This window comes from Euwallacea fornicatus, chromosome 24 (genome assembly GCF_040115645.1).
Source record: "Euwallacea fornicatus isolate EFF26 chromosome 24, ASM4011564v1, whole genome shotgun sequence".
Lineage (NCBI taxonomy): Eukaryota > Metazoa > Arthropoda > Insecta > Coleoptera > Curculionidae > Euwallacea > Euwallacea fornicatus.
In genome coordinates, this window is record NC_089564.1 from 2,253,454 (window position 1) to 2,278,376 (window position 24,923).

At 31.1% G+C, this 24,923-nt stretch overlaps 3 protein-coding genes across 3 annotated transcripts; 2 read left to right on the forward strand and 1 right to left on the reverse strand.

Annotated features, from left to right (window-relative positions):
• Positions 1 to 190: 190 nt before the first annotated feature.
• LOC136346767 (minor histocompatibility antigen H13) lies at positions 191 to 5,055 on the forward strand. The gene is made up of 5 exons (XM_066296187.1): positions 191 to 487; positions 1,746 to 1,915; positions 1,972 to 2,330; positions 2,395 to 2,704; positions 3,781 to 5,055. The coding sequence occupies exons 1-5, from the start codon at positions 302 to 304 to the stop codon at positions 3,875 to 3,877; spliced, it is 1,122 nt and encodes a 373-aa protein (XP_066152284.1). The 5' UTR covers positions 191 to 301; the 3' UTR covers positions 3,878 to 5,055.
• Positions 5,056 to 5,293: 238 nt separating this feature from the next.
• On the reverse strand, positions 5,294 to 22,933 carry LOC136346775 (proteasome subunit beta type-2-like). The gene is made up of 4 exons (XM_066296205.1): positions 22,839 to 22,933; positions 6,973 to 7,147; positions 6,717 to 6,910; positions 5,294 to 5,675 (listed from the first exon to the last, which is right to left on the reverse strand). Exons 2-4 carry the CDS (start codon positions 7,061 to 7,063, stop codon positions 5,358 to 5,360), a joined length of 603 nt encoding a protein of 200 aa, XP_066152302.1. The 5' UTR covers positions 7,064 to 7,147; positions 22,839 to 22,933; the 3' UTR covers positions 5,294 to 5,357.
• LOC136346761 (F-box only protein 33) lies at positions 7,499 to 21,620 on the forward strand. The gene is made up of 7 exons (XM_066296175.1): positions 7,499 to 7,772; positions 8,089 to 8,284; positions 10,505 to 10,750; positions 11,695 to 11,929; positions 11,988 to 12,263; positions 12,320 to 12,634; positions 13,611 to 21,620. Exons 2-7 carry the CDS (start codon positions 8,091 to 8,093, stop codon positions 13,740 to 13,742), a joined length of 1,398 nt encoding a protein of 465 aa, XP_066152272.1. The 5' UTR covers positions 7,499 to 7,772; positions 8,089 to 8,090; the 3' UTR covers positions 13,743 to 21,620.
• Positions 22,934 to 24,923: the final 1,990 nt, after the last annotated feature.

Below are 24,923 nucleotides of genomic sequence, written 5' to 3' on the forward strand. Positions count from 1 at the left end.
TTCCTAAATAGGTAAAAGCGCAGAAAAGTGCTGGGTCAAGTCAACTCCATATTTTTACTCTATATCAACACCTGTCATATGTCATACTGGCATACATGACATGTCTGGTATTCCTGGACTTCTCTATTTCCCATAATTTTTCCCATTACTTCAGACATCATACGTCATTTAATCGTTTTGCCAGCCAGACTGCCAGACCGCAGACATCTGTCAAAAACTTACTTAAGGCAGGAAGAAGTTTTGATCTGATCCCGTATTCTGTGACTGGGTGCCGAAGTTTGAAGTTATAAAGAACTAGAACATGGATTTAGTGAAGTCTATTCTTTTTCAATCTAATGAAAATCTTACAGAAAATGCTACGAATAAAACAGAGAAAACCCCAGGCACCCCTGAAGGGATGGCAGTGGCATATGGTTGTATCGTTTTCATGGCAATGCTTCCTATAATATTCGGTTCATACCGATCTGTGTCGTACCATAAGGAGAAGGTATGAAACTGTGTAGTTACAAATATAAGTACAATATGTTTATATATTACCACATTATTTTGGTGTTTGTCCACATAAATCGGAGGACTATATCAGGAGCCTGTGATGCTGGCTAAGGCAGAACTTTCCCAAACCAATAGTAGTGTGAAACTATTCAAAAATCGGTATTTTATAAAAACAACTGCTTTCCTGCCATCATTATCACTGAAATTTTGGTTTGGTAAGTTCTACCTTCATCTCCCATCTCTTAAACTGGTCATACTATCATATCATATGATATCTACTTCATAGCTTACATATATTCTATACCCCAGAATCAAATGGACAACAAAATATGTTAAAATACCTCTGTGAAAACAGGTTGATTTAGCCCCATGGAGCTATATACAAAATGTCTTCCTTTTAATGGTAAAGAGCTTTGAAATTTAATTAAAAAGCAAGTTTTTCTTATATAGTCTGAAATGCCTTGTAGCATTCTGTTCAAAATCAGTAAATTAGTCTAGATGAGTACTACAATAATATGCTACTATGGAAACTCCCCATCTATTAGGTTTACCAAAAATTATTTAAATTTGTTAAATATAGCGCTAAATAAGTAGCAATTTAATCCTTTTTCTAATTTTAGCCCATAACCAGCATTATTTTATTTTTTTTTAGCTTTTTATTTTCAAATTCCACTTTTTTCTCAAACAATTCAACATTTTTATAAATTAGTCATATTCTCACTTTAAATTTTTTTTGGTCTGTAAGTAAATGTTAGAATGTTCTTTAAATTGAAGAATTATTAAAGAAAGCAATTTAATTTTCATCTGTTTAGGAATGCATTTACCTGCTAAGAATTAAAAATTTGGTTATTTAGGTTTCTTTTAATTTACTTAAGTGGTATACTATTTGGTAGGTTTTTTATTTAGGCTGAAACAAATAAGCCATGCAATTTTCTTGTTTGCCAGGGAAGAAAAGAAATTGCCAATGTAAATTCATTCAAAAATTCCTTAAGAGCTTAAAGGCGTTCATACTCATTCATTGAACCCTTTATTTTTCATTTAGAAATATTTGAATTGCTCTAAAATCCTTTGAAATTTGAAACTAAAGAAAACGTTTAAGGAAATTAAAAAACTTTAGAGCAATTCTTAAGAAAGGAAAAGCAAATTATTAAATAAAAAATCTTTGGTTTCAGTTTGTTTAGCTATTTCAGTGGCATGTCAGCAAAATTAGATTTTTTTATATGACGATCATGATGTTAGTGTTTTAATTTTAGAAACCTGAGAAAATGACAAAGAAAGACGCTGCCATGTTTCCATTTATGGCGTCTGGCGCCCTTTTCGCACTTTACATAGTCTTCAAATTGTTTTCCAAGGAGTATATCAACCTTTTGTTAACTGGCTATTTCTTCTTCTTAGGAGTATTAGCCCTTACTCATGTGTTAAGGTACTTTGAAGTTATTAGAAGAACATTTTTATATTAGGTGTTTTACGTTTTTACAGCCCTATTATAGGTAAATTAGTTCCTGCTGCGATACCAAACATTCCATATCATGTAATGTTTAAACAAGGAGAAGGGGAAGCTGCTCAATATTTAATCGATTATCGTTTCTCAACCTACGACGTTGTCTCTTTAGCTGGATGCTCTCTGGTTGGGGCATGGTATCTTATACAAAAGCACTGGGTGGCAAATAATTTATTCGGTCTGGCTTTTGCCCTGAATGCAGTCGAACTTCTACACTTGAATAACGTCGCTACTGGATGTATTTTGTTATCTGGCCTGTTTGTCTATGACATATTTTGGGTTTTCGGAACTGATGTCATGGTGACTGTGGCGAAGAGCTTTGAGGCGCCAATTAAACGTAAATCCTATATATATATAAAAAGATTGCTTTTCAGCAATTTTCGTGATTTTAATAATTTTAGTGGTATTTCCTCAAGACATTCTCACCAACGGTTTATCCGCTAATAATTTCGCAATGTTAGGACTGGGAGATATAGTAATTCCAGGAATCTTCATCGCCTTGTTGCTAAGATTCGATCACAGTTTGAAACGCAAAACGAAGACATATTTCCACGCCACCATGGTTGCATATTTTATGGGACTAATGGCGACTATCTTCGTTATGCACGTTTTTAAACACGCACAACCTGCTTTGCTATATCTGGTACCAGCTTGTCTTGGAACGCCCATGGCTCTTGCTTTAGTGAAGGGAGATTTGGCGGCACTCTTCAAGTAAGTAATTTGTTTTGAACTATATTAGGTCTTCTAATTTTGTTATTATAAAATGCTATTTTTTGCAATCCGTACTATACTGTGAAACGAGCGAAGCGAGATTCCGCTAAATCATACTTCTGTACAAAGGTATACTACTGGATTGGCAATAATAGACCCCTTAACGGACCTACCCGATCTGACTGATGAACTACTCAATACGACTTGGTTGATATGACTTTAAAAATTATAAGACCATCTGATAAAATTATTTCAACAATGTTGCCGAAAAAAAGTATAAACAATGCGCGGATTTATTTAATAAATAATTGAGATCATTTTCAACTTTTGTTATAATAATTGTTAATTTTGCAAAGTATGTCATGTTTTAAAATTAAAGAATTACTAAATACGGCTAACATTAATCACATCTTGGTGATTTGGCATACTTGTCAGGTAGAATGTAGTTTAATTTGTATCTTAATGAAATTAAAATTTTTATTATAAAAAAAGTAGAAAATACGAATGATGGATTTCTAACTTACGAAAATTATGAAATCAGAACGAGAAGTTAATATACATGTGATTCATGGTTAGATAGCAAATTAAATTATTTTAACTTTAAGAGCGAGAAAAGAAAGGTTCGTAAAAAAAAGGTGTTCTGATACTAGTATTTTGAGGATTAGTAACTATTTTGAAAAAGTGATAGGTACCTCCTTTAAAACCGGACTTTTAATGAAGCTTAGAGTCTAAGAAGAAGAAGAATCTTTCATTAAACGCCTCCAAGTTATTTGTTCATGTTTAGTTTTGTTGAAATGAAAAATATTATTTTCAATTGTTTTTTGCTCTCTGAAAGGGGAACACGTTTCTGATAATGTGGACATTAAATGGTTGCCTCATATATGTGAAAACCAACAAGTAGGATGACTTTTTTCATAGTCAATATTAATTTAACAGAAATTGAGTAGAGTGTTGTGAAATCTGTTACCTTTCTCTAAGCCCAATGGTCTGGAGTATTTCACATTGGCAACAAAATATTGCCACCTTATATAGACATCTCGCCTAGTCATGATGTAAAACTTCTTACATTGTTTTAGATACGAAGACGCACATGACGAAAAAGAGGAGGAAAAGACGAAGGAAATCAAAGAGAGTAAACAACAACCTGCTCCTAAGAAGGAAAAAGTAAAATAAATTAACCTGAAAGTATTGAAAACAATCCCACCACTTTTTTATTGCAATTTGTGACCAATGTGTAAGTAAGAACTAAAAAAATTATTGGAATTTTGTATACAGAGGCTAAAAAAAGAAATTACCATTATTTTTAAACAAAGATCTTTTGATTGACTGTCACTTGTCAATAGTACATAATTTTTTTCTAAATATATTTGGAGGAAAAAATTATTATGTGTCCAAAGGAAAATCCAATTTCATTAATAGTTACTATTTCAGTTATTTGTGGATAGCGAATTTTACTCGTCTACTACAAAAAACTTTCATGGATTGAGTTAATGAAATTTGGATGTTTGTCTAGCATGTGCCTATTTACTACCAAGTTATTTAGAAGCAAATATTTGAAGAAAGACTTTTTCTTCTGTCTGATATTGTTTCAACAGCTTTTTTTTTGGAATTGGAGTAGCTTTGTTCTCCCATTAGACTTAAATTATTGCCAAAAAAACCTCAAAGCTGAATTAAGCGGGTCGTAATCAAATGACTGATTTTTATAATATGGCTCCAGTTCATGTGAAGGGCATTCAAAAGTGAATTCAATATTTGCAGTCAATTCCTTTCTATTTTATGCAAATACAAATTGAAAGATATTTGACTAACAAATTGTCGTCTTGATTTCAGAATTCTTATTACAACAAGTTATTTTTTGTGATTAATAACGCTTCCACATTTCTTTAAAGACTGAACTAATTATCTAAGACAGAAGTTAGTTTACAGTTGTATCCAATTTAGAAGTTGTGTTTACAAGTTGCAATTTAATTGATTACTTTTATCCTCTAGTCCGTCTCTTCTAAAATAATCCATTTATCCTACTTGTGATATCTTTCCAGAAATACTTGAAAGTTCCATGTTTAGTAAAAAGTACGAAAAAGTACCAAATTAATGTTTCTAAATTACCATATATCTTCAAATATTGTATTTCATGTAGTTTTTTTTTAAGAGAATGTAATGTTACCCCCTAGGGTTATTTCCATAGTTTAATTACTTAAAGTTAGTAGTTTTTATTGAGAATTTCCTGGAAATTGTGCTGGGGGTAACAAATACTCTTGTCATTCATTAATAGATTTTTTTGATATTTTTCAAACTATGTATTAGATTGATTTTGTTTTTTATTTTCTATTAAAAAGTTTCACATTGTTAAAGTAGTTTTCTTCACAATAAGAAAAGACATTCAAGTCAGGTAATAGATTATGTATTAATATTATGGTCACACAAACTATTAAATCTGTATCTCAACTTTTAGTTCCAATATCAAAAGGCACCAGCAGGTGGAATAATAGAAATATAGGATTGGAAACTGTAATGTATTGGAAAGAAAACTGTTGCATCATATGACCAAACACTTCAACTATAATCATTGGGAAAAGTAAATCCAGTACACTCATACCAAAAATCTTTTATTAAACATGTGAAATACAAATAAAAAAAGGATAGATACCTTACATTACTCAAATGACTTAGAAGTAATATCGGGCATGTCCTTGATACCATTTCGGTCAATAATTTGGACCTTGAAGTTAGGTAAATTAACAATCAATCTCTTATGAACTTCCTGAACGCATTTTTTCATTAAATCATATCCCTGTTCCTGAGTCATGTTTTTGAAATAGTTCCGATCCATTATGGAGAGGGAGAAGTAACCACCATATCCATGAGCAGCATAATCTAATTTTGCCACTGATGCCAGGTAATCCATATAGTAAAGTTGAGGACCTTCCTTATCATCATAACCAGCCAAAAGAAGATTTACCATATATGCAGACTGTAATCAAATTTAGATTATAGCAATTTATCAGGCAAAAATTACAATGACTTGATAACTATTTTTGAACTTTTTTGTGTTGGCATATCATACAACATTCTAAATACAGCTGTGAAAACCTAAGTAATTTGTTAGTGTTATGCAATGTTTTTTTTTAGTTATGCAAAGGCTAAAAGAGCATTTGAAGCACCTCAGTTACCTCTAGGTTGGTTGATTGAGCCTAACAAGCATCATTACTTTTTATTAAGGTTTATTCCTTGAACAATAACAACATGCTTAATTACTATACAAAGTTGAAAAAAGGCTCATAGTTTTAATTTAAAAAATTAATTACTTGATTTTTACAATGTGTCTAAAACAAAAATGAATAAAGTGTTAATATTTACCATTAACTATGAAGGTAACTGTTGATAAATGGTAAGTAATGTAAATTTCAGTTGTTTATGAAGAGAATGTTAATGTCTAAACATCATGGTCTTATGGCTGTCTCCAAAAAAAAAATGCCACAAAAATTCTCAAAAATAGCAGTGATAATTACAATAGATACACATTAACTTAAATTATTGTATAATATTAAAATTAATTGGTAATGTCACAAATACAAAATATCTAGTTCACATGATGTGAACAAGATATTTTGTCAACCTACAAATAGTTTCAGTAAATATTTGGGTTGGAATTGTATATGGCAGGCCAATGGGTCTTATATTTTTATCAGGATAACTTATCGATGAAAGGTCTCACATTTTTTTTTCTGCAAACCTTACCTGCCTTTTTAAAGTATGTGTCATTGTCAACACAAAATGATATGTGATTTATGCATGATTGGGCATCTGTGCATTTTAATTTAGTTACTTATATAAAGTTGGATATTCTCCATTTTAAGCTGGAATCGTCCATGTTTTGTACATCAATTCAAGAAATCTATTATGAATTTACTTGAGGGCCAAGCTAAACATGGATTTTTTTTTAATTTATGTTTTATGAGTTGACTAAGGTTTCTGATTTGCCACTAAGTTTTACATCTCTATAACAACGTACCCTAGTTCGGAGAGTGTCAGCCAAAATCCTGCGGGTAAAGGACGAGGCTTCCCGAGGACTTAACTCATAAGTATTCCTCATTTTATAAAGTTGAATGTTTTTAGCAATATATTCAGCAAATTGAGTGGTGTCCCCTGATTCTCCTGAGACCGCCATTACCAGCTTGTTCGACAATTTAAAGAGTTTGTTCTCATCTGGGAGAATGAAATAATATAGACTATTAGAGTGTTTCCTAGACAAAAGTTATTATACATACCGGACTTCATAACCATTATGCTGTGAGCGGCTGTTCGGTCCGCAGCAATTATTACAAAATCATTGAATTTTATCCCTAAAAGGCATTCCATTTTGTGTGATAATTGTATTTCAGGGTTTTAACACAAAAAATTAATAAAAACTGCTTGGTAATAATTTTCTTGCTTTGTAATTTCCTGAAATTAGGTTACGTTTTAGTTTTACATTTGACAGTGACGGTAACGAAATAAATTTGCGCGTTTGCCAATGGTTGTTCTTATGGCAGTTTTCATTTTTTTCTTAATTTCCCTGTTATTATTTTTTTTCGTACTATATTTGAATGTATTCATTCAGCAAGGCAAATTGAATAAATAAAATGATATTATTTAGTGAAAAAAAAACTATAAAGTGAAATAACAAAATATATACCATATGGAAAAAACTATAAATATGGCACATATTTATTTTGAGGGGTTTTCGGGGGCACATATCTAGATCGGATTGATCCCTATCAGCTCATTTTCAACCTATCAGATTGGTGGACTGACATCGGAGATCTATCCGATTGGTTGAAAATCAGCTGATGAGAATCAATTCGATCTAGATCATCGTTTACGAAAAGGGTTTTAGTGTACACAATTCCTTATAAAATATTCTGAAGTTTATCCGTTTGGACTGTTTTTTTAAATATCAAGTACCACCAATTTATTGCGCAGTTCATTGTTAAAACTTTCATTTTTCATTGCCAATTTGTTGACAGAGCTTGAAAAGGTTGTCTTGTGCACTTTGTGCTAACAAAGGAATGTTTTAACTGTAACAGGGGTGAGTCCAAAGTTATTAATAGTTTTACTTAAATACAATAAACATGTATGTTTTCTACTTTCTGCATTTACTGTCAACACTAATTTCCCATTTTTGACGTCTTGTTCCAACCTACAGAACAGGAAAAACAACGCGCCATATACCTCTTAAATAGTGGACCTAATATGCTGTAATACAAAGCATCAAAGCAAATTCTGTCCCTTTTATCTTATTAAATTACTTTAATATGAAAGACTAAAATAACCCCATTGATATATTGTCACTGATAATTTCCACTAAATATAAATACTAAATGTTTACAAAAACCATATTTTAGATATGGATAATAATGGAGAATGTTCCAGACCAAAAAAACCAAAATCATGTACTGATCATAATATCAATGGCAGTTCTGAATGGGCTCTTTTACCATCAGTTGTGTTAGAGCAGATATTTGACTTGTTAAATGCAAGAGATCGTAAAAATGCTTCCACTGTATGCCGACAATGGAGGAAAATCCATTTTCATCCCAAGTAAGTTCTACTAGAGAAGATTTAAGTTATTTAATTGGTGGTGGTGGTAGTATAGAAGTACCAATAAGCTGTTTGTAATAAACTAAATGTGAAATTGATTGATTGATTTGATAAAAAATTTATCTAAGCTTAGTTGTATGGAACATTATCTTGAACCTATCCCTTAGTTAAAAGCAGCTCTTGGTCATTAGTTGGATTCAGTAGAAGTAACTATTGAACCACTGTTTAAAATTTTCAGTGAAAAATTATGTTGGCCCTCATTTAAATATATTTGTGTATCATTCAATAGAAGTACCAATTACTCTGTTGAAAGAAGCCATGGTGATTAGGTAATTTGACAAAAAATTAAAACATATAAGCATGTGTTGTTACAACAAACAACTAAATTTACAAATAAAGAAGAAAATAAAAATGGTTACTATACAATCCCAAGCTGTTATTCTATGTGAAGTTATGAATTGTCTGTTGTTACCTTTTATGATATTTGTGAATTAAAAATACATGAAATATGCATAGCATTTTCTGGTTTAATATTTGATATATTTGTGTATGTTCATTCACTAATTGACTTTACTGAGAAACACTGTTATTGCTTAGTTAAGTTCTCTATAGCAGTTTCCCAGATCTAAACAGTATCTCAGTATTTAATGTGCTAAATACATTGACATATTGTTTCATTATATATTTAGGCCGAGTTATTGAATGATGACTTAAACATAGTTTAGCTAAAGCTTGTCTTTTTCCATTAAAATCTGCAGCTCTATCTCTGGTATTTGTATGACTAGTAATAAAAATAACATTTTATTTATGAACCAGGCGCCACTTTTAATATTTTCAGGCATTAAGAAAGATCCTCCTCACGTCAAAACACGCCAAATTACGTAGTGACTCTTAGTTTCAAACTTAACAAAAATCCAAAAAAGCGTTTAGGAATTATTTCGAAAAATTTTTTTAAATTAATTTTGAGAATTTTGGCACTCTGTAATGGCCAAAGATAGCAACATTGGATATAGGTCAATTTGCCTAGAACATTTTATTTTTGGTTCAGGAATTTTTGGTTAATTTTTGTCAATATAGTCATTTCAGGGACACCCTGCATAATTCAAGAATTTGATCAAATGTCATACTTTGAATAATTTTTCAAAAATAATAATTCCAGTGGCATAGCAGCAATTGTCTTATGATATTATTTATCATAACAATTCTTATGTGCCAAAGCTTTTTTGTTAGATTTAACAATACAAATACAAAATCATTACCTAATCAATTCATTACAAAAAGTAATAGATAGTAGCCTTAGCGCTATGGTTTTAGTATCAGATTTCCAATGTGATGATTATGGACTTGATTCGCAGGTAGGAGGGGGTTTCATTTTTTTTGGTTGTTAGGAAAATAGTATATATAACTCTAGAAAATCTCTTAACATATGCTAGAGTCAATATGCCGTTTTCTACTATAACTTTTCAAATCCTCAGACCCGGTTTCAGAATCTTACACATAATAAAAAGTAATCTTGAGCTAAAAATAAGTTTTATCACATTATTAAATAATATTTTAAATTGAATATATGACGATTTCAATAAAGATAGTGAAATGCATGATAAGGCTATTAAGTATTTCCCAAATTTCTGAATTTGCCGTAATTTTACTATTATTGTGAGGAAAGTGTTAGTGGAAATTTCACAAAATTTCATGAGCGTTCAAGTAAAAATTAGTCATGTTAAAGGATGTTCTTCAACACGGCATATGTCTCTCGATGTGTGTCTACCTACTTTGTACACGCGTTCTTGTTGAAACGAATAAGTAGGATCACGTGTGGCCGGGTTGCTCACTATACTCTTTTCGCTCTATTTGAATGTTCACAAAATTTTGTGAAAATGCGTCGGTGCTTTCTTTATATGCTCAATCATCCGTGCAAACGCTTTCTTTTTCAGTTAAATTAATATTTGAAGATATTTCAACATAAAGCAGTGTCGAAATGTTCATTACGCTCCCAAATAATAAATATCAAATGTGAAATTATATCATTCATGCTTCGTTAATTATGAACAAAAGATTTTAATTAACTAACTTCACGTGGAATATCAAACAAAGACCTAGACAAAAAAGTACTTAGATACCGTTGTTTCTAACTCTTATTCTGTTATTATATTCTAAGAGTTAATTAATTTTTATTAATTGCTTTCAGTAGTATTAAATTGATTTTAATTAATTTTCTAGGTGGTGGCCAACCATGAAATTCAAAATCGAACATGACAATATCGCGAAAGCGAAGTTTTATTCATCAACATTTGGCCGCGTCGTGATGGAAGCAACCGTCGTCCTGGATTCATTGTCTCCACAATGTATATACGAATTTATTTTTCTGTTAAAATTGCTTAACGAAAATAACCGTTTGAGAAGCCTCATACTTGAACCCTCACATTGCCGAATTATGGACACGTATACCTCATTTATAAAAGAAAGGTGGGGTATAATATGCAGATGAATAAGATTTTTTCAAATGCAAAATTCTCGGTAAAATTAACACATTACTAAACTGTATCACGACTTTGACCCTAAATAACTTCCAAGTTTATCGTCGAATTTAAGTGGCTTTGGTATTTAATTGTACGCATTTCTTTAAGTCCCTTTTAAAAAAAAAAATCTATTGACAATGCATACGGGGTAAAACAATAATACAATGTTTTTTCTTAAATTTTGGATCTTTTTGAATTTTTCTAGTATACAAAAAATCCATTTAAAATGACATTTGCGGCACATTTTTTTTATTAATATCATTTTCATTCATTCATTTTACTTTTTTCATTAAATTTTTTAATTCCCTTTAATATCTTTGATGATAAAGGAGTTATGGATTATTGGATAGTCAACATTGTTTTAAAACTTATGGTATGTAGGCTTTGATTTTTATACTTGCAATAAATAAAAAATATATGTATTGTCTTAAACAACACAAGAAACTGGGATAATTTCGTCCAAGAGTCTCAGTCGTTTGTCATGAACGATATCAAAGTGAATCCAATATGTTAGCGAAAAAGGTGCGTTGAATATAATCATAAAAGAGAAAATTTGTTGGTGCTACAGTAATCCACAAGGAGCTCTAAAATTTATGAAAAAAAACGAAGAATGTTTGTTTCACTCGATATACTGTAAAAATAGACTTTCCGCAAAAATGTAAAGATATAATGCTATTCGTGAATTGGGTTACTACAATTAAATAAAAAACCACTAAAATCGGACAGTTGATTTATAAATTATTTAGCATTAAACTTGTGATATACATGTGTAGTGCCATATATACATATGTAGTCAGACAAAAAATTTTGCCTAAGAATTTATTTGGTACTTCTGTAAGTTCTACTGAAATTTGTGTAATGTTCTAATAAAAAGAAAATTGGCTGTTTCAGAAGCGAAAAAGACGTAATTGAAATATTTGATTTCCTGATTGCCATTTTACCAAGACTAACCAGCTTCAGTTTAGGCGGTCTGGAAGACCTGGCTAGGTACAGTGATACTATTATTACTAGTTTAACTCCTTGCAAAGTGAAATTGTTGGGACTGGCATCTGTGAAAGAAGATTTATTGGAATATGAGGAAAATTGCTTTAAAGCGGATGCTTTAAGTCCATTCAAAAACCTTCAGGTAGAAGTCATCTTAGTCGCAATAAATTGATTTAAACTATTTTCAATTTTTCTTTTAGATTTTAAGTATAGACTACGACCAGTTATCAGACGATTTCCTGTACAACCTGGAAGAACTGAAACATTTTAATAGATTAGTTGTACATATTCACTCAGTTCCACAAAATCACTGTGGGACGTCGAACGCAGCATGGAGAGATTTTCGAATTGCCCATCCTCAATGTTTATTACGACTGACTGTGATTCATGCATACCGAGCAATACACAGGTTACACAGGGACGTTCTTAGAAAAGAAATGCCTCTTAGTCATATTAAGGTGTTTTTTTGTGAAGATGTACGTTTTTTTTATTTTGGTTTACAGAAATTCCGTTAAAAACTGGATTAATTTAGGTTAACGTGGATGTATTACACATTTTATCGACATCCTATACCTGCACCTTACGAAGTGTGGTTTGGATAGATTCAATAAGTGATACGACGAGCAGCTGGAGACTGACTGATAGCGCGGAAAGTCCGGATCCCTTTGTTCTGATGTCCTGGTTGTGCGCTAGCCTTGAGGAGCTGATTTTGTACGGATATAAATATCCGGAGGAGAATCTGGTCGCAATCAGTAGATTGAAAGGTACTAAAATGAAAAGACTCGAAATCCCGACGGATGACATATATTCGGGATATGGATATGGGTATCAGCCTGATAATTTCAAGGTAAGTCAGTTATGTTAACTTTTATTATTATGCGTCGAATTCGTATTAAAAAAAAATAGAGGATTATAACGTAAAACTACAATTCAATTGCGTCCAAGAAATAGTTGTCGTTGATTTAACTATTTTATTGAAAAGAAGTTGTTATTGTAATAACTTCAGTTATTATGAAAACAGTAATTTGTACGTTTTAGTAATTATCTATGTCATATGCTTTAGAATTCATCTGTAACAAAATAGCTAGCGACTTTTCCTTAAACTTATGAAAATTAGTTTTTTGTAATGAAATGGCCTATATAATCAGTTTTTATCAGTACCAGACGGTTTTAGCCTTATAGGTCTTTATTTTTGATGAGGGTTTAATTTGGAGTTACATTTTTGCAGTCGACTTTGTGTATCACAGATACATATAAAAGTTGAAAAAATTTTATTGACACATTAAGTGTTGTGTATTCTTGTGCAATATTTGAAGATATTTGCTAAATAAGGAGAAATTATATTAGGATTTTGGAAAATACAACTGATCAAAATTGTTTAAATTGATTCAAACTTGGGCAATTAACTTGTTAACTAAATGTGGTTTTAGTATGAAGATAATTCTTCTGTTTCCAATTTATTATATCCTGGTGGCAAGTTTTAAATTGTAATTTTACTAAATAATAGCAGATTTAAAAGTATTGTAATGACCAAAAAATATTTTAACACAAATATTTAATTAGAAACTTGTTGAAGTCGACAAGGAACTAATACAAACAAATAATTGAATATTTATTGTTGAAATCAGTCTGCTCTGTTTGATATTGGATATCGTTTTCTTGATATGTAAAGATTACATAGACAAACTTACGTAGAATCCAAGAATTTTCGGATAGCGACATTGTAGATACATTTATAGAAACTTTTGTTTATTAATAATATATTATGCAACGAGCAAGAAATGGTATTCAAAGTGCAGTTAACTAATGAATGTAACTTGTAGGATGTTGCAAAGAACTTGCAATTCGCCTGGAATCCAGTTTACAAAAGCGATTTGCATCCCGTAATCCTGGATCCAAACTCTGGAGACTCGGACGAATTTTTACTGCCATACGTCCTGGCAGACCTACATTAAGTCAAAACTTTTAAGCATTTCATTGAAAATGGAAACATCAACTTCTGTTTTTAATCATTAGAATGTGTTTCAACGCGTTTCCATTTAACATGTTTATACTAAACTTAAAATATCCTGTTACTTTGAAGTTCTTTACACACGCTATAACAGGCTACACGATAAAAGTACGCGTATCACTTTGCAAAATGTGGCAGGTATCTTTATAATTGTACTGGTGACGCCTTAATGTCATTACATTCTTTGTTTTAAGACAAGCAGGAGATACATGTACTTTACTATAAGGAAAATGAGATCTAGGGAGATCCACTAAATGCAGATTTTCCTTTTCACTCAAATAGATCTCATTTGAGGTGGGAAAAAATTCTTATAATAATAATTCGGCTTTAAAAAACGTAGATCTCACAAAGCTTAACAAAGTCGCATGAAAATGACACTTGAAACGTAGTAATAAGAACCAAATCATCTGTGATCAAGCTTAAATAATACGATCAAAGCAACGATTATAAGCTAAAAAATATTATATTGTTATCGATCTGTTATGATAACTACTAGTACCTGTAAGAGAGAAGCATTTTCTTATAAATCTTCCGCTGCAGTCCTTGCAACATCGGAAGCCGGCTTTCTGAGATGCAATAATCATGAATGTAGGTATTAAATTCGAAGTAAGAGGAGCTTCAGTGAGTATTTGGAAAACCTATTTGGAATAAATTATATCTTGGTTATTTTTGTAAAGATTTTTACGTAATGTTTTTTCGATTGTCTCAAATCCTTAGTTTCCACATTTGTATTTTTTGTAACTATAAATAACTATGCAATGTAGTTATAGAGCTGTGATTGGCTCAGATTTTTGAATTGCAAGTTCAAGTTTGTAGGTGCAAATTTCGAAGAGACATAGAGAAGTAAGAAAACAGCTGATTTTATATATCTTATATTCCGTATTGTAAGGTGAGCGAAAGTGGATTTTGAATTGTCCATAAGAAGTAAGAACTGTAAAATTTACTTGACATACGTTCTTCATGTTCTATTAACTTTGTGTTATCGTTAATCTAGTGTTTTGTTGAATATTCTTATAACGCGCCGGTCGTTTAGGTCGCTGGTAGTCGAGCGTTGCATCTTTGAAATGAAAATCAATGAGTTGAATAAATCTAAGGGATACATTGTCGAATATATGAAAAAGCTATTTAACCAGCCACTTAATACAACCAACTGATGTTCTAGCCTCTGTCAACGGTTTATTGTGGAGCCGAAACCTAAAGTTGACATTTGCGAGATCTAAATTTGTGTCCGAACATATTATCAGGAAAACGGCACAAACTATCTATTAAAATATAAACATCGTTCCTAAGAGTTTTAAGTGACACGACCAAATATCTGGTTTTATCACAGAGTAGTCATTCCAATATAACATTATTGTATAAGTATAGAGAGAGAGCAAATATTGGATTTCAATGGTTTATCGCACAGATAACTTCATTGAGCTAATTTGAAGAATCCTTAGTATGTCCCTAAAATCTGGAGATTTAACGGACATATTAAGGAGTTGAATGCTTTTGAATTACGGAACAAAACTGAATTGAAACATGGAAATAGTTTTTTTAAAGTTATTTGCGTAAACGTGACCGAATAGTAAAGTCCTAAAAGTTAGTCTCAGATATTTCAGACATTCCTTTGTTCTTTTTTTCTACCCAAAAAACCCGCTGTAATTGTAAACTGAATTCTCACTTATTTAGAGTACTCTGATTTCTCATGCAAGTAATAGGTAAGAAATTCCCTTTATGTCTAACTAAAGAACTACGAGAAAGGCTGGTATTCCTGTGTGAATTATTCAAATATACTGCGTCCTAAAATTTGAATATATTGAAACTCAATAATACCAATACGCAAATAATTTGAACGTAACATTTGACTATTTCCCCAAAAATGCCACATAATTCTCAAACTTTATTAATAATTAATTCTAGCGAGTTCTTAAAACTCTGATGAACTGGTTAAATCATCTAGCAAATCCTAATATCCTGCACAGAAATCTCCAGAAGTTTCTCTAAAGACTCAAAGGTACTCCTCAAGATACTTACTTCTAATGGAGAGTTTCTAAATTTGAAGAAGGGTCAAGCTCTTTTATTCTTTATTCTTAGAAAACGATTTTTTTGGAAACTGATTGTAAGATTAGAAATTTTTATCTGAAAAACTTGAAACTTTTTTGCTTTTCACATCAATCAATCGTGCAATAACAATATTCTGCATTACTAAAAAATATGCATTTATTTAAATTTATTCTGAGAAAAGAATAATAAAAAGTGCAACTAACTATTATAATGGATTTATACTTGAATACTTCATATTTCCATGTATCAAATATTTACACTTTCCCACGTTTGATGCAAAATTATAGTCAACATAAAAATCTAACTTTTTTTAAACCCGTTTGACAGTCGTTAATATTTCTTTCAATTTCTTTTTTGTAAATTTTTGTAGTTTCATTTTTTAGGCGAGAAATTTTAGAATAGTTCTAAAAGTTGTCTATCATAAAAACTAGATTTTCATGTAGTCTATATCATTTATTTATAATCACAACGTATACATGTATTAAATATAGTCAAGTCAGCAAGCGTGGAGAAAAAACGAGTGTATACTATTTTCAACAACTCCGAATAACTTGACGAAATCGATATTCTCCTGCGCATGCTTATGAAAAGTTTCTTGACAATTCATGAAGAACTTACCGTCTGGAAAACGGGCTTTACATTAATTTATTGAGATAATTGAAGTCACGTTTTGAAGACCGCATAGTTGTAAACCTTTCCAAGCATTCAAAGACAATTGTTACTTACCTTTCAAGTTAATATTTAATTGTTAAAACTGACTTAAAAGCACGAAAGTTGTCAGTTTACATATATATGTATACATTTATTGTAAAAAGAACTACAAGTCAGCACATGCGTCGCTTTCAAATTAGCAGCGCACAGATCTGTGATAGGTAACCCACAAATATTGGGTCGCAATGCCAAAACCAATGTGCTATTTGCTAGATTTTATTATATCAAAAAATGGACATATTTGCTCTCATATAAAGCTGCAAACGCTAAGATAGTAAGAATGTATTAAGATCCATATAGTAGTACCTGAATGTAAAGTGATAACTAACTCTATTGCCAATATTACACTGTTCGAGCTAGTCCAAATGTCTAATGGAAGTGAGTCTTCGAGTAAAACTTAATTTAAATGTGATATTGTGACTGAAGGCGCAAATTTTCTTGTTTTTCCATAAAGACCATTACATTTTACAAGTAGTGGCTCGCTGTGGGAGTTTTTAAGACACTTGGAAAACTCTAAAGTGTGGGACCAATATCAGTCCAATTAGCGAGTCACAATTAGTATTTCCATTTCTTTTAAAGAAAAAGCGTTCTTCAGTCGAAAATCTGTAACATTGAGATCCGACTCAATCTCAACAATTATCTGTGATGCATGACAGACACATTGTAAACAGCGTACATATGTTAAATAACGCTCAAAAGTTGCAATGAGAGTCTCCACAAACACTATAGCCTACTCTATTCAGCGCTATAGTTGTGACTATTTTATGAAAATTACTACTGTTATAATGTTGTTGTTTGTAGGTAATATCTGGAATGTGAAAAGTGACGGTAGTTTCGAGACAATAAAGAGGTTTTGTATGAATGGACGGTTGCTTGTGTTACTGAAATAACGACTAACACAAGCAATGTGTTGTTTATTAGAGGGCAGTTATACCATTAGTTTGTTACCTTAGATCCCTTGCCTATATCAGAGAATAGGTATTTATTTTTGTTGATTATCTACTTTAGTCTATTATACTTTAAAAGCAGCTGCCACTTTTGTTTTATAGTTGAAATGTAAACAGAGAGAAGCTGTGTTAATTTTTATTTCATTTTTGTATTAAGCATTATTTTCTGTCCATTAATGATTCCATTTTAGTTTAGTATGTAGGAGGATTAAGTTTTTCAGGCAGTCTGCCGTTTTAATGCAATGCCGAGCATTTGCGTCTGTTAGAGATCTATGTGTCTATCTTATCACCCTTCTTCGTATTTCTTAAATGTTATTCACTCATTTGCGCTGTCAATATTAGATTTTTTTATTTTTTGAGTCATACTTGACACTCATACGTTAATAGATTTATTTTAAAGTATAATATCGTAAAAAAATGAGATCCGGAAATCTTATTATCGCTGGCTTTTTCTCAAAAATAGCAGTACGAATGAGTGCATTGACGTTTATAATATTTTATTAAATCCTCGTATCTTATCGATTTTTAGTGTTAATATAAAAATAGTGGTATTGTCGTTGACGTGGTTGAGATATTTTATCAATGCTTAGCAAATTTCCAAATTAATGTGCGGAAAAGTTACTAATAAAATTTGCGAAAAGTATGGATAGGCACTAACCATTGACCTTCAAAACATACCAATTTGAAATATTTAATGCATGTCATTCGCGAATCGACATTGTCTTTATCTATACACGAAAATGTCTGCAGAAACTGCTTTTTATCACACATAAAATTAGAGTTCTGCATGTTGAAACTTTTGTTTGACATAATACAATTCTTCCATCTACTTCAACATATACAAGGTATGACAATTTTGATACCCAACATCTCCAGAGATCTCCAACTGATAGCATTAAGAGTTGAAAAGCTTATTGAATTTAAATATAAAATTTTCAATTGTTTCTGGAGATGTCCTGCACACTCGAAAATAACTATTTTCTTTTTATTGGTTGTTTTGTTTAAATTACGGAGAAATATAAGGATGTGGAGATGACCACTTTTTAAACGCATTTCTTTCGGATAGCAATGTAAAAAAGTATTTTTAGATACGATAGCGTTCCAATTTTCCAATCATTCCCGTGGAAATCAACTGATGTTTTGTTAATATAAATCTTGCCAGTGTTTTCTTATTCTGTTAACACTTTGTAATGAAAAAAGAACCATAGGCGAATTTTAGAAATATATTTAAATAACATACTTAATGTTGACATTTTCTAACAAAGCTTTAAACTGCGTAAAATATGTAAAATAACAAATACACAGGGTAATTTTTTTGTTTTTTTTTTTTAATGAAATATTTTCTATCGACTCACCGATAATTTAATATGTAAAGCTATATTGATTTGTTAGGGAAAGAAAAGTTTATGGTAATAATAGAATGCTGAAGCGTCGCACAGAATAAAAATTATATTTATTTTGTATTTCGGGAAACGTGTCTTAAAACGGTAGTCGTCCTTTTTATGTTTATGAGACATTTAGTTGACAAAAATAAACGAAAAGAAAACCATTTTTGATCATTTGCATAATAAATCAATCAAAAAATAGATTAAATGCGATTTATATTAATCATTAATTCATATCGATCATTTTGCATTGCCTATTCACATTTGCGCACATTGTAAAGTCACTTAAACAATATAAGATGAAAATGATAAAACGAAACGTTGCATGCTTCGTGCAAACTGAATTGGTCTGTGATGATCAATGAATTTTAGGTGAATCTGCAATATACCTGTAGCTCTATCGAAACGTTGGCAACTTTCCTTAACTATACGTTATCATCGGCAAGATTCAAATCTCTTCTCGTCACTGACATACCACAAATAATTTATTGTTACGATGCGGATTATTGTTTTTGTTGTAGTTATACGTTTTAGATATTAGTGATTATTGCACAACTGTTTAATGTTAGTACATATATATCTATAATTCTGTAAGTTTGCAGCAATACCTGTAAAAAGTACCCTTTTTGTTCAGAAAAAGTGCATCGTCCAAAGAATTTTTTGTTTGCTACGTTTATTAAATGTTCCTACTGCCATATATTTCTCACGGAAATCAAATAAAATATCAGTTGTCATCAAACTTGTTTCCCCGATTATACCCGAAGTTTTTGCAGTAATTATACAGGAAGGTACTTTTCGATTAATATAAATTAGGTAGGTAATGTTAATTATCGTGCTTATTTCCATAATATGAACTTATCAAATTTGGCTTTTTATTGGACCATCCTGTATGGTTTGCGCTTAGTGTAATTTCTATTTTATTTTACTTCATAAGATTTTGAGATGCATGTAATGTAAAGTTTACAATACTACTTATGAGATAAAATATATGTACTTCACGAAAAAATTTAGATATACAGTAATTGTATTTACAGTTTTTGAGAATTGAAGTGCAATATTGATTTTGAAATTCTGCTTTATGGAAGTCGTACTATAAATATATTGCTGCGTATTTTTGTGTTACCATTGTATTATATTTTCTATTTGAGTGGCTTCTTATTGGCACATTTCCAATTGATACCAGTCAGTCCTAATACCCACTAAAACTAATACTTACAATAATAATAATAATAATAATAATAGGTGATTAAAGACATAGTTTTTTTCACATTAAATTGAAATGTAGTGTCAATTAGAAGTCACTTTATTGTCTTTTGAGATATTTTTAGTTGGGTATGTAACAGCTACATTTAGTTTTTTTTTATCACAATTACTTTTTTGCGTAAGTATCGAATATACAATAGACTTCCCGTCTTACAAAGCTTAAGACGTCCTTCTAAAAGTGTCCCCTAGTTCCAAGTAAATTTGCGTTTTACATTTAATTAATTCCCAATGTTGCTGGTTTAAACATTTTGAAAAAAATTATTCAGAACACTAATTTTTAGTTTCAACTTAGTAGTTACCAACTCACCAAAGCCCTACATCCAATAAAAATTTATTTATTTATACTGCAGTTCTATCCTAATACAGTTATACACAAGGTGGGGTGTTACACCAGGCAGGCGGTTGTATCTCAAAAACTGTTCATCATAGGGCTTTGGAAAAAATGTTCTTAATAAATGTGATCAACGAGAATTGCTAGAAATTATTTTTAACTCTTTAAATTCACTGCTGCATTGAAAATACTTTACGTCTTTAGATTGTAATTTTTTCTTAATATACAGGGTGGTCTAACCTATTTCTCGCGAACAATTTTGGGGAATTGTTGAATATTTTGATTTCGAGAGTTATGACTGGCGAAAATGCAGAAAGCGGCAATTTTCCAACGCACTTATATCAAAAACTGTTGAAAATCGAAATAGGATGTGTTATATGAAAATTAATTAGAATTACAAAGTAAATCCAAAGATTTGAAAATATTTAGGATATTTATACAAGTTTAGTAAGGAATACCTAGAAACCAATCATAATCCCTTATAAACTCGAATCAAAATGTTAAATAGTTTTTAATCAGAGATGTTAAATCACATTTAACTCGGAAAAAGATATTTAAAGGTATTGAAAAATTTATGTTTTACAAGCATTACCCACTAGAGCAAGAATGAAATAGTAATTCTTTGAAGGTGGTCTAGAATATCCTATAAAACTCTTTAAAATGACACTAAGTTAAATTATCTATTATACAGCGGCGTTCTTCTGTTATTTGATTTCCGTCCAATCAAAGCTTGGTCTTCAGCCATCACTTTAAAGAGTTATAGGAAGAAGTATACAAAGAAAAATGTAATAATAGGAAATTATAGAAATATCTAATTTTTCTCTTAGATATCATAGTTAATTAAATACTTCATAACTGTCGTTTTAGAGAGATTGGAAAGTAGTTTTAGCGATTTTTCGTGGCCACATTACTGAGAACACATATTTTCGAAAATCCTAAGATGAACTGTTTTTGAGGTAGTGACTCACCCTGTAGAAAAGTTGAGTTGCAGAACGTTTTTGTTTTCCAATTATTAGTGCTTCCTATGTAAACTTTTAAACGGCTGAACCACTAGTAAATTTTATATTATAGGATTTGTTAAGCTTATGTTAGCAGCTGTAGGGCTATGATTTAAAATAAAATAAATCAATGTAGAAGTGTGTTGTTTTATTTTTAGAATTTCTTCTATGATTTTCTTTCACAATTCCTTTGGCTATAATATGAAATTTTCCACGGCAATAATTACCTTGTAAACCTATCTTTTAAACAATTGATATTTGCATTGGCCTTTCATTTATCTTGCAAACACGCAAAAATAAATTATGTTTGGCTTTATTACTGAGAATAGAATGTTGAGAGGTGCATTAATGGGGAATTCTAAGCTCCGGCTACTATACAGGGTGTTTATGAAATGACTGTGTACTAAAAATTTCTGAACCAAAAATGAGGCCTACACGCATTTACTTCGATCTAATGTTGCTTCATTTTATCGCCTCAGGGCGCCAAAGTTTTCAAAATAGTATTATTTTTTCGAAATAATCGGCAAAAGGTTTTATCAATTTTCACTCATTTTGGAATTAAGAGCTACTACATAAATTGGCGTGTTTTGACTCAAACGGGATATTTTTCTAATGCGTGGAAATATTTTTAAAAAAGAGCACATTTCCTAAATAAACATTTTTGTTATGCCTTGTATGAATAACTTTAAGTTTTTCTCTGCCATAAACTGACTTTATTTTGAAATTTTTTCGTCTCTAGAAAAATTTTCACCAGGCATACGGTTTTTCTACAAAAAAGTTATTTACGACGTTTCCATAAGTTGCCTTTCAACACTTGCAAAAGTTTGATGGTTCGAAATCCTGGGATTCACAAAAAATTCCATATTATATAATCTCTGAAAAAATTTCAATATTAATTCCTGCAAAAAAATCAATATTACTTCCTGAAAGAAATTCAATTTTGCTTCCTCAAAAAAACTTAAACAGTTAAGAGTTTCAAATAAAATTTAACTTAAAGCAGAGGCGTACACAATTCAGACACGAAACCCAAAGAAAAAAAAATCAATTTTTAATTACTGGAAGAAAATCTTCAAAACAGTTAGAGTTTCGAATTAATTTCGACTTAAAGCGGTACAGACGTAAACTGTTGCGACCTGAACCACATAAAAAACAATGTAAATTTCTGAAAAAGTTTTTAAAATCTGCGAAGCAACTCAGTTACGAGGAAATTCGTTAGCCACTTGTAAAGGGGATTCTAAATACCTTCTAGAAGAGCTAAAATTGCAAATAATTTTGAACTAAAATTCTAATTATGCCGTTCTCATTGATGTAACGAAACTTAACTGTTAACCACAAGAAATAACAATCAGGACTCACCCTCGAGCATCAAAAGCGTGAGTCAGAATCACGTTAGCAATATCCACTTTCACTCACAAAATGATAATTAAACATCGCCCTCTTTCACTCACTAAGTCATAGATACACTAACGATGTACCTCACAAGTTTTTAAGACAAAAGGAAACCTGTTTTTCCCGATTATTAGTACAGCGTGCATTATCAATATCTTGCTCATCGCGGTGCTGACATTCGAATGAATCATCTAAGAAGCGATATTGATACGAAAATGTACAAAAAATTTTCAACCTGCCTTTTGTAAAGGTACAGCTCATCGGTCTTGTAAAGGATATGTCATAGGAAGTAACATACGATGATTCCAAATTTAGTAAAATGGTGCAAAAGTTGCGAATTCAAGGCAGTACTTTCATTATGCAAACATACCCCGACGAAATAAAAAAATACATTTTCTATTTCAATGAGAAGTTAATTGAAAGATATGTCTGAAGTTTATCGAGAACGGTACTAATTGAGAATTTCATACGGTATTAAACACATCATGTTCTTAATTAATATCCATATCTATACAGTGCGGTAACTACATCTGTAATAAAATTGGTATCTACATGGCGTTTGATTTGCGGCAAAATTGCTTAAAGACGTCAATTTTTATTTCACTCGATGCACCTTTTAATAGTATTCTGATACTACAAATGTCAGCTACCCTTAAATGTTTAAATGGAAGGGGGTCCAAGCCATATATAATTTTAAAGATCTTTTCAACCTGACTTTATCTCACATTACTTTTCTCCATAGAGCAAAATAATACTAAAAATAAACAAAATTTTAAACAATCAAATTGTATTTCCTTCCAACGTTCATCGTTGACTTGTTGGCACAGCCCTAAACCGTGAGAACACTCATCTCCGACGTTTTCTAAAGTATGTGGAGTGATTTGTCTAATTTCTTGTCTTATACGTTCTTTGAGTTCGTCGATATCATGTAGTTTCGCATGGAAAACCTTCGATTTCAGGTATCTCCATAAAAATAAATCGAGGGGAGTGAGATCGGAAGATATCGGAGGCCATTCCAGTGAGCCTCTTTTTTTCTACCCATTAATTTTGAAAAGTTTCATTTAGATATAAGCGAACATTTCGAGTAAAACGTGGTGGTGCTCCATCTTGTGACCGAATCCGTTCGTCTGTCAGGTCTAGATTTACTTCACTAAGAAACAAATTGGATAATGAGGAATTAGTTCGTCTTCAAGAAATTCTAAATATCGTTAGCCATATAAATTAACATTAAAAAAACATAAAACCCTCTTTAAAAGGGCATAACTTTTTTATCACCCGGTAATTTATTTATGACTAAATTTGTGTTTTCCTACGTGTTTTAGGAAAAAAAGATCTCTTGGTAGAAGTCTTTACAAGTACTCTTTCTTGAGATATTAGATTTTTAAAATTTGCCGCATCTCTAGTGCAGTAACTATTCGTACAGTTAAATACCACGTGAACTATTTGAAAATTCAATTTTAACTAATAAATCGTGCACTTCATAATTGTATTTTTTTTTAATTTTCGATTTTATTAAATGTTCGAAGTAATCTCCGTTAACGTCCCTACAAAGATTAATTCGACATAAAAAGTTACAATAGACCCTTGTCATTTCTTAAAATATCCACTGAATTTTGAATTCGTCTTCACAAATCCTGTTCGTTATTTATGGGGTTGAGTATACCACGGACTTTAGAGTCCCTTATAAAACATAATCAAGTGGAGTTAAATCAGAGGAGCGCGGTGGTCCGATTACCTGAGCATCATTTCCCCTACCGATCCATCTGTGTGAAGCGTAATATGAGCATCGAAAATTATTGTGTTTTAAGGTCATAACAGTAAAACAATGAAAGTACAAAAATCTTATAAAAAAACTCATATCTAATTTAAAAATTGCTTTAGTCTTTGTTTTTCTGAGAAACGGGAAAATTTACGTTTTGGTTTGTTTAACGTCGAAAACAAAACCTGATTTAATGAAGGTCATTTTTCAATCATTTTTCAACTGAATATTAATTTCTTATAAAACTCTCTAAACCTTTGCTCATTTAACAGTTTCTACATCTTTTCATTTTA

Bases quoted from the DNA above. Each gene is read 5' to 3' on its own strand.
- LOC136346767 (XM_066296187.1), top strand. From the start codon at position 302: ATGGATTTAGTGAAGTCTATTCTTTTTCAATCTAATGAAAATCTTACA. The intron at 488-1,745 runs GTATGAAACTGT...TTTTAATTTTAG, and splicing joins TGTCGTACCATAAGGAGAAG to AAACCTGAGAAAATGACAAA. The intron at 2,331-2,394 runs GTAAATCCTATA...TAATAATTTTAG, and splicing joins CTTTGAGGCGCCAATTAAAC to TGGTATTTCCTCAAGACATT.
- LOC136346775 (XM_066296205.1), bottom strand. From the start codon at position 7,063: ATGGAATGCCTTTTAGGGATAAAATTCAATGATTTTGTAATAATTGCT. The intron at 6,911-6,972 runs GTATGTATAATA...TCATTCTCCCAG, and splicing joins CATAATGGTTATGAAGTCCG to ATGAGAACAAACTCTTTAAA. The intron at 5,676-6,716 runs GTACGTTGTTAT...ATTTGATTACAG, and splicing joins CTGACACTCTCCGAACTAGG to TCTGCATATATGGTAAATCT.
- LOC136346761 (XM_066296175.1), top strand. From the start codon at position 8,091: ATGGATAATAATGGAGAATGTTCCAGACCAAAAAAACCAAAATCATGT. The intron at 8,285-10,504 runs GTAAGTTCTACT...TTAATTTTCTAG, and splicing joins AAAATCCATTTTCATCCCAA to GTGGTGGCCAACCATGAAAT. The intron at 12,264-12,319 runs GTACGTTTTTTT...GGATTAATTTAG, and splicing joins AGGTGTTTTTTTGTGAAGAT to GTTAACGTGGATGTATTACA.